Source organism: Tympanuchus pallidicinctus, unplaced genomic scaffold, assembly GCF_026119805.1.
Source record: "Tympanuchus pallidicinctus isolate F22 unplaced genomic scaffold, pur_lepc_1.0 scaffold3, whole genome shotgun sequence".
NCBI lineage: Eukaryota > Metazoa > Chordata > Aves > Galliformes > Phasianidae > Tympanuchus > Tympanuchus pallidicinctus.
Genome location: NW_026294747.1, coordinates 72,239,282 through 72,252,120, shown reverse-complemented (window position 1 = coordinate 72,252,120; position 12,839 = coordinate 72,239,282). Strand labels below are relative to the sequence as shown.

The window sequence follows — 12,839 nt, the reverse complement described above, 5'->3', positions numbered from 1 at the left end:
TGTAATAAGTTCAGCAACATTAACTGCACTGTCCCTACCCCTGGACCCAGAGCAATCAATGCCATCCTCCCCCCTCCCTGATTGTGGCTCCATGTCTTTAACAACATCACCTGCACAGGTTATTCTCCGTCACACACAGAGCTGCAGAATGGTTTTGGAAGCACGCTGCCCTAAGCATCTGACTCTAAACATTTCTGCAGACTTTTAGCAAGACCTCTGTGCAAAAATATTTTACCAAGTTTTAAAATTTTTCTTTTCCACTGTGATCGGATGTCTCACATCTCCGTTAAGCTTCAGCTTACAAAAGTAGAAGTAACAGACAAACAACCAAAACAATTTCCCAGGCTCCAGTAACACTTAAGAAAGGTATTTAAAAGAACTGTGAAGATACATACACACACACATACACGTACCCAGCTCCAACCTTTTATTCCTGTAAACACTCCCTGCTCCCAACGACACTCAGAGCTTTTGCTAAGATTGCTCTTAACAGTAAGTGTGCTTGGTATTTATTTCTACTAAAAGTGTTTTTTCCACAAAGTACAATTTATAGCCATAATGAAGCCCACAGCCAAAATCAGCAACCTTCTTCACCAAATTTATAGCAGACGACATTTATAAATTATTTACCATCCATGCTCGAGCCAAGTTTTTAACTACAGAAAAGCAACATACAGAAATGCTAAGGCACACAATTAAAGCAAGCTGCTAAGCACTGAAATGTACAGCATTCAGTGTACTCTGGTGATTAGAATGGTGTGATGCTATTCAAAATCACCAGTTCTTTCATTTTCCTCATGTTTTCCACTCTGTTTTATAAATATCAGACAAAGCAGGACACTTAAAAGCCAGAATAATTTAGATATCTGAAATGCAACCAATCTATGCAATATCCATTCAAGCACACAAATGCATACCTTACAGACACCCTATGCCCTCACAGCCCATAGTGAAACCCTGGCCTTCTGCTCTGCCCTGGCACTTGTGTAGCTGTGTGAATCAAAGAAAGAAAAGCGTGGGTCAGCTCCCCAGATTTACTCCAGGCATTTAAACACCTCAATTTGAATGCACTGGCCCAGGGAAAAGATATGGCTTACCTATGTAAAAGTTTCATCTTATTCAATGTGAAAGTGGCACATGCTATGACTTGCCCTATGCACATTAACTTGAGTGACACATTCCCTGCAATCCACCAGTTCTTGCCAGTTCGTTGGAAAGCAAGGCTATTTCTGTATGGTTATGTACTCAAAATGAAGTGAAAATGGAATTAGGATGAATGCCCCATATATAATCCAAGGAAACTTAAGAATTTTACTGCTTCCAGTAGTATTTCTTCCGTAATACTTATCTTGACTGTCTTGGCACACTCAGGTAACAACTTCCCCATGAAACAACTGCTCACTTCACAATAACAACCAAAGTCTGGAAACTCATAGAGTGCAGTTGTCAACAACATTTCCATTGTAAAACAGCAAACACACCCATTTGTCTTGTGTCAGAGAGACATCACACTTCTGCAAGAACATGGCCTCTCTATGCATACAGCTGGGCAGTACGTGCCTGAGCACCTAGTGATGTTCAGGCGCTTGTCTGAACCTGTGTTGCTCTCATTCTCATTGCTGTATGCCTGGCTGCTATGATACTTGCAGCAGTTCTTTCACATGCAACTGAAATAACTGAAATGACTTTTTCTTTCAGTGAACAGGAGGACTGCAGTGCTCAGGACCCATGCAGAAACAATGCTTCATGCATTAGTGAAAAGGAGAACAGCATATAAAAAAAAAAGGCATGAACTGCTGTCAGAATTAATAAAACAAAACAGTGCAAAAAAAAAAAGGAGCATCTGTGACACTGATATACAGACAATCCTGATGACCAAATTTCAAGTTCCTGTCATTTTCTGCCAAAAACTATAGAGAGCTATAGAAGCCCTTCCTTAAATCAGTGCACAAGATTCCAAGGCACAGACACAAGTCACCCCATGGTGCACAGCAAGAGCAATCAAGCTGCACACGCTACTGTTTCACATATCTATGACAAAAGAAGTCCTGATGCTGAAGCTTGAGCTGCACCAAAATGCGGAGCACCTGCTGCCACAGCAGCACAGCACTCACCTGCAGCCACCACTTCCTCCAATCTGAATTCTTGGAAGCAGAGCATAAAACATTACTTATTGTGGAAAATAAAGATCAGAATGAAAATGTACTTCAAGCTCCAAGTAATTTTTAAAAATTATCTATTGGTAAATACATTATTTGACAGACGTGGCTTAATATATCCTTCAGGGCACATATGTGTGTGGTTAAGTAATAGTCCTCTTATAACAGTCACAATAATTATAAACACAGTAACAACATCTCACTTATTAACTGATTTATTCAGTTCTCTCATCTAAATCCTTCTTACAGCACAGCTAAACAAAGATTAGCTGTAAAAAATAATAACTAAAACATAGTTTAAATTTATTCTGCAACTGAATAAGCAAGAAGTTCCAGAAAAATCTTCTACGACTAATTGAAATACAGGTTGCAAATTAAAAATACCCTGTCTGTCCAAAAGTGTGAGAAATTGATGAAAGACAGCAGCTGAAATCTTGCTCACTCTAATTGCCAAGATACTCCAGGGTTCTACTTAATTTATAGCTTCTTAATTCTCCTTTTACATTAAGGGTTAGAGAAAGTTTCAAGATAAGTGTAAATGCTCAAAGTCATATTCACAGATCCACAGACTTAATCCTCAAATTCAGCCAACAATAGCAATGATCGTAAGTGAAGAAACTCAAAAATAAGAGAGATATACATTTTTAAAAAGTATCATCTCTAGAATATAATAGTCAAGTCCTATTAGAGGACAGGACAATCCTCAGACCCTGTGACACCAGCCTGTTGTACCACTGATAATAAAAAGACGAGAACACAGACCTAAATGCTAGAAGCTTGACCTTAGAATAGGAAATCCCATGAACTTTATGGATAATCTAATCAAATCCAAATGCATACCCAGACTTCTCTGTCAGGCCCGAGCTGCATTAATTTGAAGCTTGCTTGCTGGGATGACTGTCACCAGTGAGGATGTGGCCTCACCCAACTCCTACTGCACTCAGCAGAAAGATTTTGATGAGCACGTGCCTCCAGTGGCTTTGGGTCAATGCATCAGAGTGACTGAACATTGCAAAGCTACCTAGAGCAGGAAGCTGCTTGTGGTGCAACAGAACATGTAATGAACAAGCTCAAGCTATATCAAGATGCCATGTATAAAAAATATTTTCAGTATATATAAAGTATACACATGGATAATACATCTGTAAACAACTATTCCTAAATAAATATATAGGTTGAAGAAATGAAGGAAGGAGGATGTACGGATGGTAGCAACAGAAATTTCACATTTACAACTTTTTGCACAAATAGCTTCACCTTACAATAATATATACCAGCATCCTGCATATAACAAAAAATAATGTACATAAAATCTGCTAAATGGATTTTACTCCAATGCGTTACTGATGAGATCATTGTTGTCTGCCAAATCATCCAAGTATTTCATTAGAATACAGAGTTATAGAAGAGACATGCATTAGTTGATTAATGAGAAAAACACAAAAAATTACTGAGACAGAAGTTCAGCAGTATTATGTTCTGTAATTGGAAAAAAAAAGACTACCATTAAAAATTAACAAATGGTGAGCATCTTCAGCTAGTCTATCAGTTTTGTCTTCAACGCATGTTCTTTTTCCCACTGTATTCACACACACACCACCTAACACTACTCAGAGGATTTTGCAATGACTTCTGTAATCTTTTTCACCATTCTGCATCGTAAGATTTATATTGCAAAAGATTATTGTGACACACATAAACATTCTGTTGCTAAAATAGAATTTAATAAGCATAAACAGTTCAACATAACACACAAACAAAAATCTCCCTGACTAGTGATGACTTGTTTTTATGAGCCTTACTCCAGAAGCTAAATTGTGCGTTAATTTAAAAATAGCCTTTTAAGTGCAAACATTTACATATTCACAGTTTATTTATATAAAGAGACAGTCTTCTCAGATAATCAAAGTAGTGGATAAAAGCACACGTGTTAGGAGGGAGGACAGAAGATGCTGGAATGACACAGCAGCATCATTGTCCCAAGAGGATACAGACACGCTGATGTAAGGGAGTGAGGAATCTAGATACAGGAGCTAGTGAGCAAAGTTGAAGTGAACCTTTAATTCTCCACAGGTTTCCTTGATGATGTTAAACGTCATTAAAGAGCAGTCCTCCTGGTGCAACAGTCAGCAGAAACTCCCTGCCAGAAGGGTTCCTGCACAACTCAGGTTCCAGAATCAGGAAATGGCATTACAAAAAACTTGTGGAAGGGGAGAAATCTCTGGAAAGAGACACTAATATTTTTTCAGAGCAGTAAATCTTGCCTTCAAGCTCATTCACTCAATCATGAGCACAGACACAAACCAGGAGAACCAGTGGTCAGCGCTCCAAACCATCAGCTCTCTCTGCAGCTGCTACCCTGTGCACGTGTACTATCAAAGCACATGTAGCTCTTCTGTGATATCACAGTCATGCATTTTCTCGCAGCATCCTCTGCCTCACTTTCTAAGGACCAAAAACAGGTTTCAGTGCTGTTCAGGTAAGGATTCTAGCTGAGCTGAACAAAGGCTACTGAAAAACAACAGCCAGGAGAGCACATACATTGCAACACTTCCATGCAGCATTACCAGCCACTGAGAGAACAACATCCCCGCAATGGAAACAACATATGGGGTTGGTGACTGTTTCCAACCACCGTGGAATAATCTGCCTTTGTGAGTCAATATCCCAATTTCATAGAAAATGGGGATAATGCCAAACCAAGAGACATGTCATGAGGTTTCGTTCAATTATTTTCATAAACAGTTTTGATAACATTTCCTGAAAGGCATGACACAACAGGCAGAATATTATTCACACCAAGGCTCTCTCTTTTCACAACTTACGCATTTGTAATATTTACTTCCAGCATAAAATGGTGGAACTTTTAAAAACAGATTTCTTTTAGGAGAGACCATCTGTTTACAAATTTCTAAACAGAAGATGATCTTGCATTGCTTCTCGTGGTTGCCTAAAGCTAGCAGAAGCCACTGACAGGTGTAATAAAATTATTATTAATAACTAATGTAAGTATTATTAGTCACAAGAAATAAGAAAGAAAAAAAATCAAACAATGAATTCAAACAAATGTAGTTTAAAAACAGGCTGAGAATGTCAATGGAAGTGGGGATTGTTTTACAATAATAATATTTTAAAAACATCAGCAAATCAGCAAAGAAAAAAGAGATTTGTCTGTATTATGTCTGAAACAAAACTCAATAAGCAATAACACAGTGCACTGAAATTGACTACAAGTAACTCATTTCCTTAGTAGTGAGACAAAACCTGTCAAAATGTGGGTTGTGGCATCCCGGAAGGGATGAAGAATGAAAGAAACAACCTCTGTTTAGACACAACCATGCAAACAATCATTAGTGGCAACACCCACAGAAGCAAGACATGGGATTTTAAGGGAAGTCATTTATTTTAAAGTTTGCTTTTGTGATAAAAACTCCATTCAAAAATTCAAAAATGAGAGTATTTACTGACTACAAAGTTCCTTCCCAAGAGATTAGATTTCACACACAGAATGTTCACTATGGTCACTGATGAAAGTATCTGATGCACTTCACAGAATACATCAAAAATTGTGGAGCTAGTTAGGTATTAATAATACTTCATTGCGTTTTTCCAATTACCAGTGTCCACTAGGAATGCTGAGAGAGTGTTTAAATCATGGCCACCCTTCAGTCCTTTCTTGTGACAACTATACTTCTAATTCCTACTCTGTTCATTTTAATGCATTATTGTTTCAAAATACAATGCTGCAAAATTGCAAATTACATCTGGCTCAAGGGCTGATTATGAGAAATACTAGCACTTCTGCCTCTGCGTGAATAACTCTGATAATAATGAGAGATTGATTGAGCTCCAAGAAGTCCAAATGATGAGAAGGGTCAATTTGAACATTTCTATTAGCTTCTTTTGTTAAATCTAACACTTTGCCAGGCCAGAGACAAATACTGCATCTGGTTACCGTGATTTTTTTCAACCCTACAGAAGTACAATTTAGAAAATGGGTACTGGTCTGAAGGCAGACCTTGTAAGAAATGCTAATGAAGCACAAAAACCCATCCATTTCACTGGCACTCAAGAGAAGGCAACAGAAAAAGGAAAAGTTGCAAGGGAAATGTGCCTCGACTGTTTTCTGGCTGAAAAGGAAACAAACAAACAAACAAACAAAAAAAACAAACTAAAAAGCCAAACTAAAAACAAACCCTCAGCAACATGAAAAGTCTTCATTACTCCATTTTGCAACTGGAACCCTTGCTTGCGTATACATGAGCGTGGCATACCTTATGTAAAAGTCAACTGCAAAAAGCAAATTGCTATAGATGTGCATGTGCAAAAGGCAGAGAAATGAAGACACAAGTGCAGTATACTGGCTATCTAGACCAGGAAATAGCAGAACGCTATTCCAACAACTGAGTTGTGCAGCCTTGCAATTACACTGTATAAAATCAGCAAAGGTTAACGTAGATACACAAAAAGTTAATCAAACTACTGACAGTTCATCCGGAACCTTCCAAAGATTAAAACTTCCCTACAGATCTCATTATCTAGAAATGTTAACATGTCAGTCAGCACTTTTTCTGTCAATTACTGAAAACCGTGGTTGATAGGAATCTCATGGAAAATAACCTCTGTAGGGTAAATTAAGCAATATAGGATGTCTATCTTCAGTCCCATTCACACGTTTATGTTTTATAGGAGATAGGAAAGGCAGAAACGTTTTCCAGCAGAGAATAAGCAATGCAGTAGGATCTGTGGGACATGTCTAAGCACAATATCCCCAAAGCCTAAGTGAGCCCACAGCTGCCATTGTCTTCCCCAAGGATGCCTATGGCAGAGAAAGGCAGTTCCCCTTGCTGAGCTGCAGTACCAGAGCACAGGTGGCTGTAGGCTACAGTTGAGGGTTTCCTGCAGTGTCATTTAAGTCTCTTCAGAGACGAAAAAGAAAAAATTACTTACAACTTATTAAAAAGCAATGCCAGCAGGACACTTATGCAAGTGCTCTAGAATATAACTTGATTAAGTTGCATTGAATGCCCATGAATAGTCATAAAAACAAAGGACAAAAAACAACAGCTATGCTATTTTTGGAAGTTTGTTAGGAAGGGAGGACTAAGCCACAGCAGCACACTGGAGCCAGGCCTCTTTTGAGCAAGCATTAGCATGCCACTGCTGGCTTAAATCCTTCTGCCTATTCTATCCACTGCTATTCTGCCCCGCAGCATGAAAATTTAGTTTATACACGCTGTATCTTCTGGGTAGAAAATGAAGAGAGAGACTTTGCATAGCAGCAGCACTGGCGGAACAAAACATCTCTGGGGCTTAGGCAGCACAGCATGAGTGGATCCTTGCCGGGGAGGCAGTGTGGCAGCGAGTCCCCACAGCAGCTGGCACAGGGCTGGCCCAGAGCTGCCTCCCAGGGACAACTCACGTCCTAGGGCTGCTAGCAGCCAGAACAAGGCTGTCTTCATGGTACTGTGCCTCAAATAATTTCAATTGTTGATTACTTCAAGACCAGTCTGGGAGCAAAGGTTTATTTCAGATGGAAAACGTGCACAAAAGACTTGCAGAGACGTGTGGTGGTGAGGTTTGATTTCTGGTTCCAGCTTCTGTGTAAATAAGCTCCTAGCACAGGAGATCTAAGCCTGGCACCAACCCCATGCACACTGGTGTTTTTGTTCTCATTTGTACAAGTTCAGGCACTATAAGAAATGAGTGACTGGGCATATGTTTGTTTAGAAAATGAGACGGATTATATTTAAAATAAACTCAGTCCTGACATCAAAGATATTCACCTCCTGAGATGTTCTTCCTGAGATGAGATCAGCTCTGCTTGTGCTCAGTGCTGCACACGGCACGCAGCAATCATTACTGCCATTTTCACGTTTCTTCAGAATACAAAATGAACAACAAAAAACACAACATTTTTTCATTATAGGCTAAAAAAAGAATTAGCAAAGTATTTCAGGTTCCACAGATGATATCAGAATCCCAGTAGTTACTGATGATAGTAATGTTGGTATCATCACCTGCTCAGCAAGATCAGAGGAAACACACGCTTTGTCTGTTACTCTGCACATGAAACTGATGCTTGTAGAAGCATGTTGTGTTCTGAGTTTCAGGATTTTAGTGCTACAGGTTAAAGACAAAGATAGCATCTAAAATAATATTGTGAAATATTTGAGATTTATTTGTGGTATGCTGCTGTTGAAATGTGTAATAGCAATTCAGTTTGCATTGCAAATACTGCTGCCACACCTGGCATTGAATATTTTAGAAGCACTTGTATCACATTCATCACTGTGGTACTTAAAAATGATGATACAACTAAGATTTTAGATGCATTTTTTGCTACTAAATCCTTTTTTCTTTTTTTTTTGCAGAATTCTGTAGAGCTAATCCATAAACTTTGTTTCTGATTAGTTTTCAGTTTTCCCACTATGCACTACCTGTAACTGAAAGAAATGAAATCTACAAATACTTGCAATTGTCCAAAAATCACAGTCACCTTGTGAACTAAACTCAATATCAGTGTCTAGAAGCCATGTGTAGCGTATGCTTTCAGCATATAAATATTTTGTATTTCTCACTGCAGGAAACACCACAGGGCATCAAAGCTCCTGAAAACTCTATCATGGAATAGGTACTATCCCATTTTTACAATGAGAAACAGTTCTTCCTTGAAGCTTAAATGACTTCAGCCACTGTTTGTATTTCTCTAACAAGACTGGATCTATACAGCTCATACATCTGCTAAACTAAATATTTCTAACAATTTTCCTACCAGTACAGCATTACTAACATATTTTCAACATGTAATTTAAATCCTTTAAAACAGACATATCAGTGCAATGCAATTGTATTTATTGCAAATCATTAAGACCATTAAGTAGCTCCAAGAAAATATACTATATTCTTCTTCCTTTTATGAGTAGGAGCTGCAAGACTGGCATTAAAAATAGAGAATTTGTAGAGACTATGAATTTATCTTCTGCTAAAGCAAACACTTCAAGATGTACCACTAGTCACATCATCAGCTAGCCCAAACATACACCGTAAAAATGAATCTATCTCTGCAGGGTCTATTTTATAAACAACTATAGCCTTTTCTTACCCTCTTGCTTATTGTAAGCCTGCACAGAAGCAGTAAAAGTTCATATGCACTACATTAACTACTGAAATGTTATTGCACATCAAAAAGGTTTACTGGTATACTTTGCAAACATGCCTACCTGAAAGCCATAAAACACTGACATATCATGAGTCAGATCTACTGCAGTGCATTGCAATCAAGTTCTTGCTCTCATCATTTAAAAGTTTCTTGATACAAAAGTTGTTCTATGTGATCTTCAAAAGATAATTATGTATATGACACAACAGATATTTTTAGCACTTGGGAATCAGGTAACCATATAACAAATACTGTTACAGGATAAATTGCAAAGAATGGAATACACACACCCTATTTTGTACTCAAATGCAAGGATACCTGTGTCTTGTCTCAAAAAATCCTTCAGTTGCTAATCACTGAAAGCCCAGAAGACAGATGTGAGCAGAACTGGCATACAGTTACCTTGTTGTGGCTCTCCACCCTTGTTTGCTACTGACCATCACTGGAGACCAAGTATTGGAGAGCAGGGTCTTACCAGGGATTATTCAACTTGATATGGCTGCATTATGTTCTTCCCCAAAACTCTACAGAAAGTGCTGAACACAAACAGAATTAAAAAACATCTCCTCCTCCAAAAGTAATATAAACCACCTTCTCTGTGACTGAATGGACTACAAATGCTCAGGGTTTTACCTGGTATCTGTACATTGAGACAAAAGCAAAAAATATCAGCATAAATGCAACAGAATTATGATTTTAATTTAGTTTCCAGCATAGCAAGAAATAACAGCAAGGAAGATTTCTGTAGAATTTCTTCCTCAGTTTCAAAGAAAATAATCATCTTTTCTAGTTCAGTGGATCATATCAGGCACTATCGGGTATCGTATTAGCCTGTCACGCTTGGTGTCCTAGAACTTGCCAGTCCAAGATGAGCCAGCGTAAGATGCATGGAAGCTCAGTGAATATGACCTGTTTACAAGTAAATTCTTTCCTAACACCCAAGATACAGTGGTTGGCTTACAGTTACAAACATACGCTTAGCCACATGATTTACTGCATTCTTTAAAGAAAATGCAGAGCCAATAAGTTCCTCAGGTAATCATGCATCACAAAAATCCTTTAAAATTTAAACTTTTTAGATGAAAAATTTATTTTGGATTAACATTTGTGCTTCATGGGAAGTAGATGTTAATTGATTCAGATTTTTTGTATCTGATTATTCAGTGAGTCTTGTTCCTACCTCCTCTAACCAAGGACAAATACTTTTCACTTGGAGAGTGGTTAAGCACTGGAACAGGCTGCTGAGAGAGACTGTCAAATCTCCATCCTAGGAGATATTTGCAGCTCAACTGGGCGTGAGACTGAGTAAGCTGATGAAACGTGGATGCTGGACTGCTGTGAGCAGGGCTGAAGCAAACAGAGATCCCTTCCTGCCCAAACTGCTCCATCAGTGCTTTATTTCCAAGCCTGTTCAGTTCCTCTTAATACAGTCCCCTTTGTTCTTCCCTCATTTTTCTATTTTTTCCTTCAGAAGAACTGATAAAAGGACTCAAAGTGAGGGAAATACTACTTGCACATCTCAGGGGCATTGTGTTTCTAATATCTGCTTTTCTCTTTGTCATTTTACAAAAGTTTTGTTCCTCTTATTTCTCTATGAAACAACTTAAAAGCCTAAATAAGCCCTCTGAATGCCTGATACCCACTGTTTTCTTACTGCACTCAGGGAAATGTATGGTCTCACAGACTATTTCTATTCCAGTATGTTTCATTCTATAGATCATACTGGCTTATACCTATCCTGCCATTCTCACTGAAATGTTTTACAACACTGTCTCTAATGATTACTTCACTGCACAACGGTAAGACACGTGGAAACCTTAGGAGGCACCGCCATTCACATACACCATGAATCCACCTTGCTCACAAGAAGTGAGACACAGCAGTGAGTGATTCATCTTTTAGAGAAGGATCAGCTCTCCTGCAGCTGCCTACTTATGTACTTCAAGTGACTATCACATGATAGCCTGAGACAACTTGTGCTACAAAAGTACGTTAAGTCGCACTACTTTCCTTCTGAGACAATTTTCCTATTCCTGTTTTTAAGAAAGATTAAAAAAAAAAACACCTCAGTTTTAAAAACAGTCTGCAGACAAATCATCTGTAACCCTTATCAATATAAAGTACTATCAATAGCAATTTAAAACCTCCAAGAACATTTCCAACAAATAAGGAAACAAATACTGTTAATAAAGGTTTTCATCTAACACATCCTTCATGTCCCCAGACAGTATTTATTTACCGTACTTTGTTAGGGACTAACATGCTGACTAGTTAGTAGTCTTCAATTATCACATCAGGTGGAGGAGAAATTCTATTTCTATACAAGCTAAAACTGAAATTGACTTTGAATCTCTGAACTGTCAACAAATTCTTCTACGAAAAGGCTTGCTTTACAGAGATTATAAAGTAGGCGTCATCCTTGACACTTGCTTTCTATATTCATACTCCAGGTCTGGAAGAAAAATGCTGCAGAACGCCAGGAAGGATCTTGGAGGGCTCAGCTGTCACACTGCGTGACTCCCTCACTTGCTTTGCAGTCAGATACGGTGCTGTAGATGTCAAAGGTTCTCTATTTAAACTCACTGACAAGAAAAGGAAGAATACTGGGAGAATATGTTAGCAGCTACTATGAACTTGTCTCTAGTATCAGGTCATCCTGGCACTTAATTCAGGATGCTCGAAACAAAAGCTCTGATTCTATTCAAATTAAAAAACACACAACATGCTCCCATCAGATATACAAGTTCAAGACTTACTATGGAAAAATGTAGCATTAGGAGTACATACTACAAAGCACTGCTTTCTATCAGAATGACAAACTAGAAAGCCATATATGATTACGTTAATCTCTCATTACAGATCTCTCTCTCTCACAACTGCATACCACTGTTCTCTGTGTTTCATGTAAAAGTTACAGCTTACTAACCACTTAATGAAGCCGCATTCCTCAAATCCCTGACATATTATGCAAGGTTGTTTGGATTAGAAATAAGAATTTGCCATTCCACTGCCCAGTGCCCCAATTACATTTTAGTCATAAACATCTGTACCATGGGATATTTGGGGATGAAGGCAATGAAACACATCTCGTCAAAATGTCTGATTACACCAAGCACGAAAAAAATGTGGAGAGGAATAAAGGATTATCATTTGTTCTTCTAAAAAGAAAAACTATTTTCAATCAAGCTTCTCTCTTTCCATCCTTTATTTACTTCTACTTGGAAAGAAGGAAGCAAAGAATATGAAAATACTTTGAAAGACATTTACAAGAGTCCTGGGTAATTGTCTGCATCAAAGATGACAATTTGTTGCATGGCTGATTCCATTTGAAAAGCTCTTCTGACTCCACATCCCAGGAGCTGGCTGAAACTTTGAAAATAGATCATGAAGAATTAGCTGAGAGCAGCAAAGCAAACAAAAGTGTCATTAACAGCATCCACCTTGCAGTCAGGACAAGGATTACGCTCCTCCTTTCAAAACTGAAAAGCGAGCACATACCTTGTGTCTATGATTGTAGT

General features: G+C 38.3%; 1 protein-coding gene across 29 annotated transcripts in view; it reads right to left on the bottom strand.

Annotated features, from left to right (window-relative positions):
* PARD3 (par-3 family cell polarity regulator) overlaps positions 1 to 12,839 on the bottom strand; it is a 424,256-nt gene that overhangs the window by 121,931 nt on the left and 289,486 nt on the right. Inside the window, exon 23 of one of the 29 annotated variants that reach the window (XM_052692892.1) lies at positions 918 to 990. The exons of the other annotated variants lie outside the window; for them this stretch is intronic. Coding sequence (XP_052548852.1) covers positions 930 to 990 — 61 coding nt within the window. The 3' untranslated portion in view covers positions 918 to 929. The remainder of the gene's footprint in view (positions 1 to 917; positions 991 to 12,839) is intronic. 29 annotated transcript variants of the gene reach the window in all.